The 18,729-nt window shown below is 50.9% G+C and overlaps 5 protein-coding genes across 5 annotated transcripts; 4 read left to right on the top strand and 1 right to left on the bottom strand.

The window, feature by feature from the left end:
• Positions 1-77: 77 nt before the first annotated feature.
• Positions 78-9,251, top strand: atmA (DNA-binding protein kinase TEL1; the record flags this gene model as incomplete). Its single annotated transcript, XM_056654658.1, has 10 exons — positions 78-156; positions 212-254; positions 319-1,668; positions 1,830-2,068; positions 2,123-6,572; positions 6,632-7,022; positions 7,082-7,691; positions 7,789-8,144; positions 8,206-9,163; positions 9,232-9,251. The coding sequence occupies 10 exons, from the start codon at positions 78-80 to the stop codon at positions 9,249-9,251; spliced, it is 8,496 nt and encodes a 2,831-aa protein (XP_056512685.1).
• A 1,203-nt stretch (positions 9,252-10,454) lies between these two features.
• Positions 10,455-11,459, top strand: NUU61_004075 (uncharacterized protein; the record flags this gene model as incomplete). Its single annotated transcript, XM_056654657.1, has 2 exons — positions 10,455-10,898; positions 10,953-11,459. The coding sequence occupies 2 exons, from the start codon at positions 10,455-10,457 to the stop codon at positions 11,457-11,459; spliced, it is 951 nt and encodes a 316-aa protein (XP_056512684.1).
• A 310-nt stretch (positions 11,460-11,769) lies between these two features.
• Positions 11,770-13,391, top strand: NUU61_004074 (gluconeogenesis factor YvcK family protein; the record flags this gene model as incomplete). The annotated part of the gene is made up of 2 exons (XM_056654656.1): positions 11,770-11,965; positions 12,028-13,391. The coding sequence occupies 2 exons, from the start codon at positions 11,770-11,772 to the stop codon at positions 13,389-13,391; spliced, it is 1,560 nt and encodes a 519-aa protein (XP_056512683.1).
• A 328-nt stretch (positions 13,392-13,719) lies between these two features.
• On the bottom strand, positions 13,720-14,403 carry NUU61_004073 (uncharacterized protein; the record flags this gene model as incomplete). Its single annotated transcript, XM_056654655.1, has 1 exon — positions 13,720-14,403. The coding sequence occupies one exon, from the start codon at positions 14,401-14,403 to the stop codon at positions 13,720-13,722; it is 684 nt and encodes a 227-aa protein (XP_056512682.1).
• Positions 14,404-14,920: 517 nt separating this feature from the next.
• Positions 14,921-18,420, top strand: NUU61_004072 (DNA-directed DNA polymerase gamma MIP1; the record flags this gene model as incomplete). Its single annotated transcript, XM_056654654.1, has 2 exons — positions 14,921-15,098; positions 15,170-18,420. The coding sequence occupies 2 exons, from the start codon at positions 14,921-14,923 to the stop codon at positions 18,418-18,420; spliced, it is 3,429 nt and encodes a 1,142-aa protein (XP_056512681.1).
• Positions 18,421-18,729: the final 309 nt, after the last annotated feature.

Raw genomic sequence — 18,729 nt, 5'->3', positions numbered from 1 at the left:
CATTTCTCTGGAAATTTCAATGCCGAGACCCGTGGCTGCCTAGTGAGCCCAGTGCGAGCGTTTCTCTGCCCGACGCAATGGGCGAGGTCTTCCTCGACAAAGCAATCGGGCTTTTGTCGTCGGACAAGCAGAAGGAACGCTCCGATGGCCTAGCAGGTCTGTTGCCACATCTCTTGATAGCAAGAGAATGGAATACTAATCAAATCATTAGACTTGAAGCACATCCTGCAACAAAACAAGTACAGCTCCAAATTGTAAGCAGAAACTGAAACCGCACTGGTGACTACAAGACAACTGATCGCCAATGGGCCATCCTAGACACACACTTAATGACAAAGCCTGCCACAAGATTTTCGAGTCGCTGTTTCGGTTTATTGCAGTGGAACGTTCGGCTTATAACCGAGCGCAAAGACCGAATTCCAGGAATCCCACTGCATCGCGGCTGTCAACATGTGCATCCGTGCTTCGGACCGCGATCGACATCTTTCTGAGAAACCTCAGAGCCAAAACCGTTCGGGCGATCATCGATCATATCACCGAGACTATACCAATCCCCGGGGAGGGTTTGTGGGAGCCCCTCAGTGTGGACTATACCAAATGCTTGACTTCACTTCTACGCTCTCATTCCCATACCGAGCATCTCAGTGATGCAGAATGGGAAAAGCTTATGGAGTTCTGTCTTATAGGCATTTCCCTGTATGAGAATGAGGAGAGCCAGCTAAGTATTCGAAGTGGGCATCGGTCTGTCCCCGAGGATTCACTGGATAGTGACAGCCGCTCGACTCCATTACGGATGACTCCCGTGCCGGCCACCAGAGAAAAGAACGTGGGTGATAGGAATGCCATTGGAGAGCTCATAGTGTGTATTCAACTTCTGACGACGAGCCCCAATGCCCCCGTCCAAGCCTCCGCTGAGGACATTCTCCATGGACTGCTCGAGTTTGTCAAGTCGCCATCAGTAATGACCGGAAATGCGCACCAGCTTGCCTTCAATAGCATCAATACAGTCGCTGAGAAGGTGTTGTTCGATCAGTCTGAACTTGTCCGGTCATCTCTGTTGGGCCTGATCCCAGTAATCCGACGCCTTTGGCTTACCAAGCTCCATGGCTTGAAGGATGAGATGCTCATCACTTTGATGCTGGGCATGGTTATTCTAATGGACATGGCTCGAAGGGAACCTTCCGAATCTCTGGCGCATTCGATGGAGGGATTGGCTAGCACTCTGCATTCAGAGTATGTGAGGCGACCTGAGAAGGAAGTGTTGCAGATCGACGACGCAATCTTCTATCCACACGAAGCAACACAGCCCATCCGGCCCATATACGGACCTCTTCTGGGAAATGCCAGGTCTGAACATAATTGGACGGTTGTCTGGGCCATTGCCAATTTGTTGAAGCTATCCGATGATATTAATGCAGGCATTCCAGACCGTGGCTCCTTTCACAAATCTTCAAACAAGAGGCAGCGCTTTACCTCTGGGATCGAAGATGTGCTTCGCGACTCTGTCTCGGCAACAGGCGCACGAAGAATCTGTGCATTGCAGCTGATGCCGTTCTTCGTGACCAAAATAGACGTTGAAAAGAAGGAATCTTTGATCCAACAGCTGACGCTCAACATTCTTGACGAAAACGCTGCAATTTCTTCGTGGACAATGGTGGGCTTGGCAAGGTTTGTACATTCATGGCTCTTCATTACTGGTCTTTAGCTAACAAAATACCCTAAAAAAGCATTGCGAGCGGTGCGGATGGCAAATCATCCGCACTAAGAGTACACTGGCCCCGGATAATAGATCTCACTACACGGGCGTTCTCTTCTCTCGTAACATCTAGAGCCGCTTGCAACCTGATGAGTACCGTGCTCCAGTCGGATTTATTGGAGTACACGACAGTGACCGAAATGGCACGTTCGATGTTGTCTTCGGCCAACCTGAGCGGTCCCTCTGCGATATCAGACTCATCTCTTGCTCTATGGGCATTAATAGCTCGGATGAAAAGCCAGCTTAATCCAGGAACAGCACACGATGCTTCAAGACAGATTTGTGGCTGGCTGAGAGAGGTTTGGACGATTGGTACTTTGTTCTCAACTTACCTCAAATTTTCGGACTTGCTGACTGGATTCACAGGCACGGTGACCGATCGAATCCAAACAGCTCAGGTAGCAACATTTGCACGTCCTATAGAGCTTCTAAACCTGTTCCTAGCTTGCACCAATCGGCCATTCGCTCTTCCCTGTCGTCAAGTTACAGGAACAGCTGGATTGATAGCCAAGCATTGGTTATTTTTCCACGAAAACCGAGAATTGATCGAATATCTTTTTGACGTCGAGGCTCTCATTCATAGTACCGATCCTTGGGCCCCGAAAGAAGAGTGGTCGCTGAAGTCGTCTACTCGACAAGATCCCGACGACTCAGTCATAATAGATCTCTTGCGATCGAAGTCTGAGACGTTTTCACAGGCATGGAAGGCCATGAATGAGGACAGGTCGCACCATATCACTGCAGACATCGTGCAAATCGTCTGTTCATTTTGCATTGTGACGGCGATTTTCAGCGCATGTCTTCCTGATAAAATGCACCCCCAGTTCCGCGAGATACAGCGCAATTCCCAGTGTCTGTGGAATGACATTTGCAGATTTCTGGCAGCTCATGAAGCCACCTTTATCCAGCGTTGCTTGGAAGTGCTATCGCCTTTCCTCGCCGCGATAACAAAATTTGATGCATCATCTGTCCTTTGGACTGGCCTTTGCGATCTCATCGCCCCGCTTGCTGAGATGCTTGAAAGTTTCCGCCAGAGCTCAAAGAGCGACTCTGCTGCGAAGGAAGATCTCATGGATTTGGATGACCGATTGATAACCTGTGACGATCAGCTATCCTTCGATGAGAACATACTGGCTTTGAACCGGGAGTCACTGTCTTTATTCCCAGATGAAGCTACCTTTCAACGCTGTACAACCCTCCACTTGTCTATACTCATGAGAATGTGGCCAGGTGATATTTCATCGGGGAAATCTCCCACTTCATCTATCGTCCAGTATCTCACTAGCTTTGACGAGGCCGATCTTCTAGCTGGACAGAAATTATTGCCTGATGTCTATTCCGCTTGCTCAAGGATGCAAAGTTCTGACCTCCTTCACATCCTTGAGGATCTGGGTGAAAAGTGCCTGCAGTCTTATGAAATGGAGCGCTGTGAAGCATCAACTTGCCTTTGCATTCGCATGATGATTAGCTTGGTCGATTCTTGGACGAACGGAGGGGATACCAATTTGAAAGAGTCGGCCATGGACCTGTACAACTGGTTCATGGAAGTCCTTTTGGCCCGAAAAAAAGCCTCGCCCAAGGCTTATATTGCTCTAGCTGGACTCATCCAAGTCGTCTTGGATACGCACCCGTCATATGGCATTGAGCAATCTCTGCCTTCACCACGTACAAGCCTCTTCACGGTTCTCCAAGACGGTGACACTCAAGTCAAATTCAGCGCGGCAAAGTTCATCCCCGGTTTGTTTGAGCGTTTTCTTCTCAAAGATCACGATGCCATCTTCGACGATGTGTTGGAAAGTCTGCCTAGAGATCCGGATTGGATTGAAGGAATCGCCCTCCGTCTGTTTGTGCTGTCTCGACTAGCCTCCAAATGGCATACTCTACTCCGAAGAAGCATTTACCACATGTTCGAAACCCCGGCTCAGGTTCCATCGTCTCTATGGTATGCCAGGAAATGTATGGGCCAGGTCTCCGCGACCTTGGGCCTTCAGGATGCTAGAGAACTGTTCCGACTTTTCTCTTCTCAGATCCTCTACACTTGGACCGAAACGCAAAATATCATGTCCATGCCTTTCAGTATCTTTGGGTATGGCAGCCTCAAGGAGATGCTGATGGATGTGAAGGATGAGGTCGTTGGCCAAATGATGATGCGTGCGAAGGACCAAGAAACGCTTGAGCTCGCGAACTACCTTGAAGTTCCGCATCTTGAACTTCTGGAAAGCTCTTTCTACAAAGCAGAGGCTTACAGCATTGCACGAGACATCACTACTCCGCCTGGACAGGGCAGCCAACCCAAAGGCGTTGAGGTTCGATTGAGAAAGCTGCTAGGTGCCGATAAATTCATGACTCGGATAGAGGCCCAATTTCCTCAAATCGCGGCCGCCCTTTTCCAGTCTCTCGACTACTATGATCAGATCGAGAGAGCATTATCAAAACGAGAGAATTTTCGCTATGCACTGGATATTCTAGTGCAGATCACCAGCAAAAGTTCTTCACAAAGCGTACTCCCTGCAAACCAACAACCGTCGTTCCGAGCCCGCTACCTTCTGGACGAGCTCGAGTTCCTCTGTGAGCGCACGGGATTTGAACTGGGATCAATATGGACGCCAACTTTGGCCTCATTCATTTGTCGCTCGCTCCTCGAATCAATACATCCTGCTCTCGGCTCTTTGCATGCGTGCTCTGTTATCCGGAAGATGAGAATACTAGTGAGTGTGGCTGGGCCTGTCATGCTTCAGGATTACCCGTTAGAGATGAGTCTTCATGCCCTAAGGCCTTTTCTGATTGACGTCCATTGTTCTGAGGATGCTCTGGGGGTTTTCTGGTATCTTTTGGATGCCGGAAATTCCTATTTGAAGGAAACACCCGGGTTCACGGCTGGGATTGTTGTTTCCACTCTAGTCACCCTTCGCAGACTTTTCTCATCATCCCCCGAGAGCACTACGCAGGAGAGCCAGTTCAGGACAGTTCTGTCCAATGCCCGCAATTTTCATCAGTGGTTGGGAGACTCTCTCGATGGTATCCGTTCTTCGACGTGGAGCACTGAGACCCAGCAAGCTTTTACTCGGCTGGTGAGCCTGGCACAGGAATTCTCAATATCGAAAGACTCGCCGGGAATTCAGAATGAAAAGAATCTCGTCTTTGAAGTGCTTAAGGACCGCGATTCAGCTCAATCTCTGTTGAGCAAACCTGTAGCGGATCTCATTCTATCCCTTCTGTGTCAAGAGTTTCGGCGAGTATCTGAGGGCAGCGACGGTACTCCAGGTGATTCTGTGGACCCGGCCTCGCACATTGTTTCGGTTTGGCATACGCTTCACAACTTCAATGGCGGCCCTGATTACCGGCTTTGGGCTGCGCGAGTCATCGGGCGATCCTTTGCTTCTACTGGTCAAGTGCACGAACTTTTGCTACGCGAACAAGATATTTTACTGTTCCAAGCCCCTCAGACCAGCTTGCCTTATTTCTGTTATTCCAAGGCTAGTATTCTTCGAGTACTCTGCGATATGCTGCAAGGTCAAGACCGGTTTGAAGCCGGCTTGGTTGAACGGACGCTACAGCTCATTGTCAACAACATTGTCATTTCCCCAGATTTCCAAGCGTGTGGCGATGTCATTCCCGAATCATTGATGAAAGCCCTCGTTTGGAACCCATACAATTGTCCAGATATCCCACTTTCCGGCCTGGAGCTGGAACGGTGTGGCAGAGCAATCACCGGGGCATCAGAGAGCTCCGTTGCTGACTGGGCCCGCGGTATCGCCCTGTTTTTGTGCAATGCTGCTTTTGGCGATCCGGTCATTGGTTCCCTGCGCAAAATTCTCAATGTGATCCCTGGTTTGGCCGTGAAGTTACTACCATGCATAATTCACGATTTTCTAGTTGTGGATGACGTGAAATCGAGCCAAACTCGCCAGGCGATCTCGGGCAGTTTCAAGCAAACATTGTCCAATGTTGTTGAAGAAACGTTGCCGCATGCCCGTCTTGTGATTAGCTGCATTTTGTATCTTCGCAACCAACCGGTGCCAGACGAAGCGACTAGAATTGAGCGCGACAGGTGGCTTGATATCGACTATGGAGAAGCATCCGCGGCGGCACATCGCTGTGGCTTACACAAGACCTCCCTTTTGTTCCTCGAGATCCAGACATCCAGAGTGCTTTCGGGGTCTCGTCGTTCGTCTGTTGTCAAGTACGAGCCACCTATTGAGCTTCTACACGATGTTTTCAAGAATATCAATGATCCGGATTTGTTTTATGGCATCCAGCAAAGCTCATCATTGACTACTGTCATGGAGAGGCTGGAATATGAAGGATCTGGCCTCAAAAACCTCCTTTTCCAAAGTGCCCAATACGACAGTGAGATACAGATGACGGGCAATGCAGAATCTCACGGGGTTTTGAATGCATTGAACTCGACAAATCTCCAAGGAATCGCCAACACAATGCTCCCAGCCTCGAGCAATGCAAAGGAAACCTCTGCTTCCATGGACAGCATGCTGCAGGCAGCGACAGGTCTTCAGAAGTGGGATATTCCTGTGTCGCTCTTGAATTCATCGCCCTCTGCAACCGTCTTTCGGGCATTCCAGAGCCTGAATACATCCGGGTCTTTGGCAGAAGTCGCTGCCTCCGTTGACGGGTGTCTGTTGACCACCCTTGATTCACTCATAGACACTGGCAGATCCGCTATCCATATGCGAACTGCAATGAGGGCCTTGGGAATTATGACCGAGATCAGTGATGTTCTGCACACATCTTCCCCAGCGGCCATGGAGGAAGAATGGCAAAAGATCTTAGCGAGAAGTACTTGGCTAAAGACCGAAAGGTAAGCTTTTCCCATTCTTGTCTAAAAGCATGCTATCTACTTTATTCTAACCCGAACAGTTTCCATGAGGTTGGTGAGATTCTCAGCTGGCATGAGGCATTGTTCTCATCTATTAGGAAAAATGACCTGTTGAAATCAGGTGCGAATTTGAGTACGGGAGATTCGCAGCTGCTGGAAGTGAAGGTCATTCGACAATCATTGGAGATAACAAGGAACCACGGCGTGTCTCAGGCGTCGTTGAAATCCGCAATGAGCCTGTCCAAACTTGCCGAGCCATGCGCTACGCTGGGGATGAACATTGAAGGAGCTGCCAAGTTCGACCTTGCCAACGTCCTTTGGGACCAGGGTGAGATGACTGCGTCAATTCGCATGCTCCAGCACTTGAAGGGGCAAGGGGATCTACACAAGCAAGCTATTCCGCTCAGTCGCGCTGAGCTACTTGTCACCTTGGTAAGCACCCTAATTTTCGACTCACCGCGTCCTATTGATGGCTAATGTAATATGATCAGGGTCATCATGTCGCTGAGGCGCGTCTGGAAAAACCTGAGTCAATCCTCCAAGATTATCTGTATCCTGCGGTCAAAGAGCTCAAAGGTACCCCCGAGGGTGAAGAAGCTGGGCGAGTCTATCACGGATTTGCTACTTTCTGTGATCAACAGCTCTTGAACATCGATGGACTGGAAGATTTCAAACGCGTAGAGCAATTACGCGACCGAAAAGAAAAAGAAGTCTTGGGTCTTGAGGAAATGATGAAAAATGCCGGGGGCAGAGAGAAGGAAGCACTGCGGATCCATCGGGCTAAAGCGAAGCAGTGGTTTGATCTTGACGATCGTGAGTATCAGCGGCTCCTGCGAAGTCGAGAAGCCTTCCTGCAGCAGTGTCTGGAGAACTATCTGCTTTGCTTGAGAGAAAGCGATACATACAACAATGATGTGCTCCGCTTCTGTGCACTCTGGCTCGACAAGTCCGACAGCAAGACCGCCAATGCAGCCGTTTCTCGGTATCTCCACGATGTGCCTAGTCGGAAGTTTGCTCCCCTGATGAACCAGCTATCGTCCCGTCTGCTTGATGTCTCGGATGACTTCCAGGCGCTGCTTACCGAGTTGGTATTCCGCATTTGTGCCGAGCATCCTTTTCACGGCATGTACCAAATCTTTGCCAGCAGCAAGTCCAAGGGAGGGAAAAGACCAGCAATCTCACTCGCGATTCCGTGCAGCAAACCAACTGGTTGAGCGTTTGAAGAACGACAAGCATATCAGCCCGACATGGGTTGCTGTTCACAATGCCAACATCAGCTATGTACGATTTGCAGTTGATAGACCAGACCCCAAGTTTAAGAGTGGCGCCAAAGTTCCCTTGAAAAGCTTGGCTACTGGCCAACGCCTAGGGCAAGACGTTGTGTCCTACAAGTTGCCGCCACCCACGATGAAAATTGAGCTTCGTCCCGACTGTGACTACAGCCATATTCCAACCATTGCCAGGTTTTCTCCCGAGTTCACGATTGCGTCGGGTGTCAGCGCGCCAAAGATTGTGACGGCCGTGGCCACCAACGGTGTGCGTTACAAGCAGCTGGTAAGCATCTTTCTGTGCCCATTCCTGCGCTCAAGTATTGATAAGCTGACAATCCCTATAGTACAAAGGAGGGAACGACGACCTGCGCCAGGATGCTATCATGGAGCAGGTGTTTGAACAAGTCAGCAGTCTTTTGAAGGACCACCAACCCACCCGTCAGCGCAACTTGGGAATACGAACATACAAGGTGCTTCCGTTGACAGCCAATGCTGGGATCATTGAGTTTGTCCCTAACACCATTCCCTTGCATGACTATCTGATGCCGGCACATCAGCGGTACTTCCCCAAGGACATGAAACCCAATTCATGTCGGAAGCACATTGCCGAAGTGCAAACCAGATCGCTTGAACAGCGCGTGCGAACTTACCGACAGGTGACGGAGCATTTCCACCCCGTAATGAAGTATTTCTTCATGGAGCGCTTCAATAATCCAGATGACTGGTTCAGCAAGCGGCTGTCCTACACACGAAGCACCGCTGCTATCTCTATCCTCGGCCATGTCCTAGGACTCGGCGATCGCCATGGACACAATATCCTGTTGGATGAGACCACCGGAGAAGTGGTGCACATCGATCTTGGCGTCGCCTTTGAGCAAGGCCGCATTCTACCCGTCCCCGAAGTGGTGCCTTTCCGTCTGACGCGCGATTTGGTCGATGGGTTTGGTATCACCAAGACCGAGGGCGTCTTCCGACGCTGTTGTGAATTCACTCTCGAAGCTCTCCGCCACGAATCCTACAGTATCATGACTATCCTTGACGTGCTTCGCTACGATCCGCTGTACAGCTGGACCGTGTCTCCGCTACGAATGAAGAAGATGCAGGACAACCAGGAAGCGGGCGACGGGCCTCCCGTTCTGCCCGGAGCGACAGACAAATCCTCTACTAATGAGCCGAGCGAAGCTGATCGGGCGTTGACGGTCGTGGCAAAAAAATTGAGCAAGACGCTGAGTGTCACTGCGACGGTCAATGAATTGATTCAGCAGGCGACTGATGAAAGGAATCTTGCTGTGCTGTATTGTGGTATGTTTTGTCCCAAGCTGTGGATATCGAGCTCATCGCTGACCTGTCTTTTTTTTTTTTGTTTCTAGGCTGGGCGTCTTATGCTTGATGCATTTGTAGAGTAATATGTCACGCATTTATGGAAGATAACCCAATACCCTTTGTGTTAATTAATAGACCTGTACCATGCTAGAGGGCGTTTTATTGATCACTCGACGAAATCCGATGAAACCCGCGTTGGCCCCGTAGTCACGACAGTTGAGACGCGGTGATGTTCTCGGCCTCAACGACCTGAGTGATCAGCATCCCCCGCCAACGCTCCCTTTCAATGGGAGATTTCTGCTTTGCATTGAAGTAACCTTCAATAATCATATATAAAAAAACGACATATTTCTCAGCCATGCCACCGGCAACTCGAGCCCGGAAACGTGGCCGGGCCAAGGCATCCGAGGCTGTCCAAACTGCCACGTCTAAAAGACAACGCACGCGAAACAGTCACGTCTCCACGGAGCTGACATGGGATGCATGGTGTCTAGTTTGCGAGGCTGTAAGTTGGCTGATGCCCTCGAGATTTCAAGAAGTTTGACTCACACGAAATTGTAGTTGGGAGAGCAGAATCGACGCGATTTATACTGCTTGGTCTCCAAAGGCTTCAATTCCCTGGCAACCAGGTTCCTGTACCGGTCTATCATCCTGGATCCGGCAGCAGGAGCTTCGATCCAGATCCCTGAAAGTCTTCTTCACCGACTGCTGGACGACTCGAATATTAAATTAAGGGACCATGTCCAAGAACTTACGATTCCCAAACACAGCTTCCAGTGCAGAGATTGGGGATTTCGAGAAAAAGCATTATTTGGCTCAATTAGTCGAGCACCTACCAAACCTTCGTCGAGTCCGGTATGTTGGAGATCTTGGGAATCTCGTGGGTATTGAAACACCAGCGTAGCTAACATCGGGATAGAATAGCGTGTCCGCTACTGTTAACTGAGCGATTCATCACCAGCATCAAAAAGCATCCTCGGAAACCGGATTTGCAGCTCCTTGGGGAGCAGGGAAGTCATCTACCCCCCAGTCAACCTCTGCCCTGTGTCGAGAAACTGGCCTTATGCTCGATGGAATGATCGGGGTAACAGTCCTCGCCCTCGTCTTCTCAACTTCCAAGACCTTTTCTTCTCCTGCCCAAATCTCAATTCTTGTTCCTTGACCACCCGAGGGTATACCCCACCCCCAAAGACGCCGGCCTATGGCTACTTCGATGAGACCGAAATGACGGGCGAGGAAACCTTTCCTCCCATCCAGAATCTCTCTCTCAATGGGCGCTATATTGGAGACAGCGAGTGGCCCCATTGGCGGGCGGGACCGCTTTCCCTGGTCAATACTCTCGTCTCTTTCTATCGGCCCACAGTCAGAGCATGCGTGTCGTACTCTGGATCATATGGCTGGATTCGCCCGGTCCTTGAAAACCCTTAAGCTCGAGGTGTTCTATGAAAAGAGAAACCAGAATTGCGAAAGTCCCAAACGGTTTCTCCTCTCATTCGACACCCTCGTGTATTTGGAATTACAAAACTATCCTTGCCCCGTTCAGGCCATCGCTCAGCACACGCAGCTCGTCCGTCTTTGTCTGCATAGCACCGAGTCATGGAACCCTCAGGCACAGCGCAACGTATTGAGCAAGGAGGATCTGGAGCATCTGGATGCGCATTGCCCCCATCTTGAATATCTGGAACTCGACATTGAACGCCAGAATGATGATTGGGTGAGTTCTTAGAATCCCCTCACGGCAGAGTTGATCAACTAACCCCTACCAAAGCCTTGGGACATACTCACTACTCTGGCGACGGTATTCGACCACCTCCGCAAACTGACCCTTCACTTCCATTTGGGCAATACGAGAAACCCTCAGATGCCCGTGCTCAACTACCACTCAGCCCAGGAGATCAGAAACGTGTTTTACAAAAGTCGACAAGCCGCATTTGAAAGATACCCGGGTATCCATACTTCTGAGAAGGCACGAGCAGAACCCAGCAGCACCAGCGCCTCTGCAAGTTTTTTGAGTAAGCTCGAAAGATTGACATTGAAAACTGGGTTTGAGAAATCGCTTCGCCGGTATCCAGATCCATATCCACGTCGCGCGGCATGGGCGGAGCTGCACACAGTGACATTCGAGCTCCGACCGCCGAAGACTGCTATAGAGAAACCAGAATTTACTCACCTGCAAAGACAAGAGCTTGAGGCAATTCCAGATCGGCGTGCAGTGGACCCAGCCTACTATAAGAAGCTCAAGAAGATGGTGGACGCTGCGGTGGAGGGACCGTGAGATGTAGAAACAATCATAATGATCAAAAGGAAACTGAGCCAAAACATAGGTTATATCGAGCATTTTCAGTATTTCTAGAATTCTCAAATCAACTAATCGATTTGGCTGTTGCTCTCGGGGTGGATTGTGGCATTCGTGGCATTTCCAAAGTTGCGGGTATCATGGTTGCGCGGGTGTTTGGACCACAACATGCCAGATGCCTCAGAACTCTCGATCAACGTGGCATATTCACTAGGGCCATATCGCAATTCTCCATATCATTGCTCATTCTGGACTTTGAATCGCGATCAACCGTGGAGTCTGCACTACAATGGCGGACACGCCCAACCGAGGCATCGCGGTGATTTCAGGAGGAAGCGCGGCGAACAACCTGGTCGATGTATTTAATGCGGTCCGAGAAAGCAAGGACTGCCCGCTCAACTATATCATCCCCATCAGTGACAACGGCGGTTCGTCGTCCGAGCTGATTCGAATATTCGGGGGGCCGGGGATCGGCGATGTTCGAAGTAAACCCGTTGATACATGCAAGGCCGTCATCACCGCGTGCTAATATCCACCTCCCATACAGGTCGCCTGGTGCGCTTGATTCCTGAATCACCAGCTCATTCCGAGCGAGCTGCCATCAAGACACTTATTAACCATCGCCTGCCTGCGGAAGGAGCCGCAGCGTCTCACGAATGGCAGTCCATCGTCGATGGCACGTCCGACCTGTGGAAGGTCGTCACGCCCGCGAAGAAGGAGCTGATCCGCTCATTCTTCAACATGCTGAATCTAGAGATTTTGAAGCGCGCGCGACCTCCGTCGTCGACGTTTGACTTCACCTCGGCCAGCGTGGGGAACCTCTTCCTGACCGGGGCGCGACTATTCAGCGGCAGCTTCGAGAGCGCCATTTACTTGCTAGGAAGTATCTGCGGCGTGCCGTCAGATATTGTGCGCGTGATCCCGGCAATCAATTCAAATTTCTCTCATCACATCTCTGCGTCGCTGGCAGATGGCACGGTCATCGTTGGCCAGAATAGCATCTCGCACCCCAGCGAGGCGACAGCTCTCCAGCGCGACCGCGGCTCCAGACGACCCAGTCTCCTACTTGCCGATGGGGACGATCTAGATGAGACAGAGCCCTCCGACAGCTCTGACGGCATCTCATACGAAGAGGACCATCTCCCGGGTTCGCTCGCCACCCTGCGCCACAAAAACATTGCCTTTAACAAGGTCGTGAACGAAGAATTGCCATCGCGGATTACTCGCATCTGGTACATTAATCCATACGGCCAGGAAATACGGCCACCGGCTAACCCACGGGTTCTGGAAGCATTACAAGATGCACAAGCCATTGTTTATAGCATTGGCTCTCTCTACACGTCGATCATCCCGGCTATCATTCTGCGCGGCGTGGGCAAAAGCATTGTGTCCAGTCCCGCCCGCCACAAGATCCTGATTCTAAACGGCTCACTGGACCGTGAGACTGGACCGCCGTCTGAGCCCTTTGCTGCCTCGGACTTTGTTGAGGCAATTGTCCGTGCCGGGGAGGAAAGTCGCGGACGAGGTCCGTTTGAGTTCCCTCTACACCAGGGACAGTCATCTACTACAGTTTCTTCTTCTTCGCCGGGAACCCTTCGACGCCATCATTCCCTTCCTTATCACTCTTATGTGACGCATATATTACACCTGGATGGACCGGGAACTCCGCATGTGGACCGGGAACGGCTTGCAGAGATGGGTATTGAAACGCTCCGGCTTTATGGGCGGAAAATTACGACCAAGGATGGGGATCTGGAATCGGGGGTGGGCATGCAGTATGACTCGACTGCATTGATTCAGGCTCTCGAGGTGGTGTTGGGTAAGAAGGGTGATGCGATGGTCCGGGGAGGTGTGGGTACCAGTTTGAGCCGAAGAAATACTCTCGATCCTGGAAGAAGAGAGAAACGGTAGAGGCAGAAAGTGAGCGTTGTAAAGCAGACACTGCCTATGCCCCAACAAGACTCTACACTACGGAAATAATAATGAATGTTGAATTAGCATATTTGGCCATATCAAGCGGAGTTTACGTACCCCTATGCAAAAGCCATAGGCGAAGGTCAAGAACCGAGTCAGGTCCTAGATTGTATGAGGAGGTGGATATTGATGAACCGTGTCAAGTCATTCCATTCGTGAATTATGTTAAGAATGCTCCCGTTATCAATGCCGCTAAAACACCGCCATTTCCATGCACCCCGACCCGTAATGCTGAAAAATCAAAGAACACGCTATATGAAAAGCACTATGCGTTAGAAACCGAACCCGCGTTTCGCTTCTTGGTAGTAAGCTTTAGTTGAAGCGGAATAAGGCTTCTGCGTGGCCCGCTGGCCTCGTTACGAGTGAGAGGTTTGCGGCATACTGGACAGGTACCGCGTGCTTTTGATGCCAAATCTGCCCTTTGCTCCTCGCCCATCTTCAAGCAATCAATAATGCACTTGTGACAGAAAAGATGACCTAGAAGTGAGTGGTTAGTAAAGGGATCAAGGTCCAGAGGCAGGCCAGCCTTGACAACCAGAGCCAAGAACGTACCACAGGCAGTGCTTGTCGCATTTTCGGGGGTATCCATACACACAGGGCATTTATAAGAGGCCAGGACTGAGCCTTCCTTCTCATGCTCTGTTGACTGCTGGGCCCTCACTGCATCCTCCCTCTGCTTGGCTAATACCCTTGCCAGTGGCCTGGACTCATCGACTTCGGTGAGGTCGATGGACTCAATAGGGTCCTCTCTTTGTGGGGTAACGTCAAATGATGACGTTGATTCCCTACTGCCATCTTCCTCGCGTTGGCGTTTCACCCCACGGGGTGTTGTGTGTCGATCTTGGGAGGAGGCATCATGAAAAGCGAGCTGCGGTGACGTGGAGAGGCGGACGGGGAAATGGCGATGGGATGAAGAGGTCAGGTCGACAACGGATGACCGGCGGCTCATTCTGGCTTTCATGGAATGCCCACAGAATCCACAGCTTCCTGCTCTTGGTTGAATTGCCAGTCGAAGATCAACGATTATACACCGTAAGCGGCAGAAGGTGAAAGGTAGAGCGCTTGTCTCGAATACTTCCAAAGAAGAAAAAGAAGGAAAGGCTTATAAAGAAGATGCCTGGGTGCCTAAAGTCTTCGCTCATAAACAGGTAACAAACGGGAGAAGTTGATCTAGCATTCTGCAGCAAAAGTGAGGGGACTGTGGCGGCATTGACACTGGTAGGCGCTTATCGATTGCTGATCACCTGATGATAAATAGGCAGAATATGGCAGGCGGTAGGACCCCCCGGCATCTTGGATCTTCCGAGCCGATGACGCTCAGATGCCGCGATAGGCAATGATATGGCTGCAAGCTGTGACCATCTTCATCGCTTTCTTCGGTCGCCTGGTCTATCCCTTAATGCAGCCAAGGAGGCTGCAGTTGCCTATGCTACCATGACCTGAGATTACTTGAAATATCGCTCTTTATGATGTTATCGTGGAATTCCTCCTGCACTCCTTATTCCAGGGGGGTCGCGAGGTCTTGTGCACGACTACGCTCGCCACTTCTGGTTCAGTCGCAGCCATGGCGGTTGCCAGTCAGAGGAAGGGCGAGGTTTTATTCTAATTCAGTTGATGATTCCAACCAAAAGCGATCGCTATCCGGTATGTCTTTCCTCTGGCGCGACAACGTATTCAAGAAAAATAAGAAAAATGCCAATACTCATCTCGCGCAGTCCCAGCGTCCCCTCGGTTCAACGAGATTGGAGTCCAACAATTGAGCGATCATGTCCACACCCAAGTCTTTCCGAACAAAGCCCGAATCCCTAACCCAGAACTGGTTGCCTTATCCAAAGATCATCTGGCGCGGCACGACCTTCTTGGAAAATCTCAGAATGCCTCGGAAGCCGTCGCTTTTAATCTCCCAGCTCTGCAGGGCCAGACACTGGACGAGCATTTTTTCAAGCTTGGTATGGATGCATCGGAGCCCTATTTGTCCTATGCCAAATCCTATGCGATGGTAAATTGTCCGAATAAACCGCGCAAGTGGGCCAAGCGCAGTGGGTGGACTAAGTACAACCCAGACGGCTCTTCGGAACCCGTGGATGCTCCCAATGAGTCGATGCTCACTTTCGACACCGAGGTTATGTACAAGGAACACTCTTTTGCGGTGATGGCTTGTGCAGTGAGCCCAACTGCATGGTATGCATGGATATCACCGTGGTTGCTGGGCGAGTCAACGAACGAGGCTCAATTGATACCCCTGGGCGATCCCACCCAGCCGCGTATTGTCATTGGTCATAACATTGGCTATGACCGGGCACGGGTCTTGGAGGAATACGACATGCGACAATCCCGCAACTTCTTCATCGATACCATGTCCCTCCATGTCGCAGTCAATGGCATGTGTTCACAGCAGCGACCAACCTGGATGCGCCACAAGAAAAACAGGGATCTCAGAGACAAGATTGCAAGCGAGCATGATTCTGTGGAGCTTGCGGCACTGATCGAGAATAACATGTTGCGAGAAGAGGAGGAAGAGCTCTGGGTTGGGCGTAGCTCAGTCAACTCTCTGCGGGACGTAGCCAAGTTTCATTGCGACGTGACGATCGACAAAGCACAACGAGACCTTTTCGGCGAGCTTGATCAGAAAGCTATTTTGGGAAAACTGGAGGAGCTTCTGGACTATTGTGCTGCAGATGTAGCCATTACCCATCGTGTGTACCGAAAAGTGTTTCCCAACTTCTTGGAGACCTGCCCGCACCCTGTCAGCTTCGGCGCTCTCCGTCACCTTTCCTCCGTCATTCTCCCGGTTAATCAATCCTGGGAAGAATATATCACCAGCGCCGAGGCCACTTACCACAAGCGACTTGATGATGTTCAACGGAAATTGGTCGAATTGTGCGACGAGGCATTGAAGACCAAAGATCAACCAAATATCTACACGCACGATCCTTGGCTGGGGCAGCTGGACTGGTCCGGCCAGGAAGTGAAAATGGTGAAAGGAAAGAAGAAAGGAGATCCTCCTCGCCCGGCGGCGCGTCAGAAAAAACCAGGAATGCCCAAATGGTACAAGGATCTCTTTCCCACGAACACCGCCGATATCAACCTGACCGTGCGCACTCGCATTGCGCCTATTTTGCTAAAGCTGTCCTGGGATGGCCATCCTCTCATCTGGTCCGACAAGCACGGGTGGACTTTCCGAGTACCCCGCGATCAGGTTAAGAAATTCGAAAACCAGCCTGTCGTCCTGTGTGATATGACCGAAGAAAAAGACCCCCAATTGCGAGACGACCGACAGAACATATATTTTAAAATCCCGCACAAGGATGGCCCGCAAGCAAGATGCACCAACCCATTGGGCAAAGGCTATATGCAATATTTTGAGCGCGGAGTCCTAACGTCTCAGTATGCACTCGCCAAGGAAGCCTTGGATATGAACGCCTCCTGTTCCTATTGGATTAGTGCACGAGATCGCATCATGAGTCAAATGGTGGTGTATGAGGACCAAGTGCCAAAGGCATCGACAAGAAAGGGAGGAAGCGAAAACCGCGTGGGCTTCATCTTGCCTCAGGTCATTCCCATGGGCACCATTACTCGACGGGCAGTGGAAAACACGTGGCTGACCGCGAGCAATGCCAAAGCGAACCGTGTCGGATCCGAGCTCAAGGCTATGATCAAGGCGCCCCCAGGTTACTCGTTTGTCGGGGCTGATGTCGACTCGCAGGAGCTGTGGATCGCCAGTCTCGTTGGAGATGCCTCATTCCAACTGCACGGAGGAAACGCAATTGGTTTCATGACCCTGGAGGGCTCAAAGGCCGAAGGGACAGACCTGCACTCCCGGAGTGCTCAAATCTTGGGAATCTCGCGCAACGACGCCAAAGTGTTCAATTATGGTCGTATCTATGGCGCTGGCGTCAAGTTTGCGGCTACCCTCCTTCGCCAGTTCAACCCGTCCTTGACCGAAAAGCAGACACAGGAAACCGCGGCCAGTCTTTACAAGGAAACTAAGGGAACTCGAACGTCGCGCCGTCTGCTCAGCGAGGTTCCCTTCTGGAGGGGCGGCACCGAGTCCTTTGTCTTCAACAAACTCGAGGAGTTTGCTGACCAGGAACGGCCGCGCACTCCGGCGCTGGGTGCCGGAATCACCGAGGCTCTAATGCGACGCTTTATAAACAAGGGCAGTTTCATGACGTCTCGAATCAACTGGGCTATTCAGTCATCGGGAGTTGACTACCTTCATTTACTGATTGTCGGCATGGATTACCTGATCCGCCGGTTCAACATTCAAGCCCGTCTGGCCATCACGGTGCACGATGAGATCCGGTATCTGGTCAAGGACGAGGACAAATACCGTGCTGCGTTGGCCCTCCAGGTCGCCAATGTCTGGACGCGTGCCATCTTTTCGCAACAAGTGGGCATCGATGACCTGCCCCAGTCTTGCGCCTACTTTTCAGCAGTGGACATTGATCATGTACTGCGAAAGGAGGTTGACATGGATTGCGTGACTCCTTCGCATTCCCACAAGATCCCACATGGCGAAACCCTGGATATCACCCAGCTATTGGACAAAGATCACGAAGCCTTCTTGGACCCCTCCATCAAACCCGAATCTCCTCCATGCCCCGAGAAGTACACCTACACCCCTCGCGAATCGGTCATGTCGTCCCTGCAGGCATCGAACGACTTGGATTTCATCAAAGCCCAAATTACCAAGGACGACAAGGAACTCCGCGAGATTATTAAGGAGAAGTCTCGTACAGTTGTCACCACCCGTTCTCCCAGTGCCCGGTCTCCTCCAGCCAAGACCCCTAAGTCGACCAGCCGGGCATCGGCAAAGCCCCAAAAGGCGATGCTGATGGACATGGAATCGAGTCTCTACCCTGACTTTCGGGATCTCCCTCGGCATCCTTCGCATGAGAACAGACAGCCCCAGATGGGATTCCATCGTCCTCCATGGAAACCGCGGCCATTTGCTCGCGCCTAGCCTGATATTTGGTACTTTCCCTTCTTTGCCCATTTTCCTTTTGTTCTTCTACCCGCTTCAATTCGCTGTAACTATTTTTTGGTACTTTTATCTTGTTTTATTATCTGGGCGGGATGTTGTCTGGAGTGATTGGGGCCAGCATTGGGACGGCGTTGAGATGTAAAAAAAGCCCATGTATCTATATGTAGCTATATGAAGCCAATATTCCGATGAGATCTTTAGTTAATGTACCATTAGTTCACGAAGTCGAGGACAAAGAAGTCGAAAGAATGGGAGATCTTAAGATTTAGTTCGCAGGGTCCACGGGTA

The sequence above is a fragment of the Penicillium alfredii genome, assembly GCF_028826965.1.
Source record: "Penicillium alfredii strain IBT 34128 chromosome Unknown utg000005l_segment0_segment0, whole genome shotgun sequence".
Taxonomy (NCBI): Eukaryota; Fungi; Ascomycota; class Eurotiomycetes; order Eurotiales; family Aspergillaceae; genus Penicillium; species Penicillium alfredii.
Note: the sequence above shows the minus strand (reverse complement) of the source record. Positions and strands in the feature narration are given on the sequence as shown.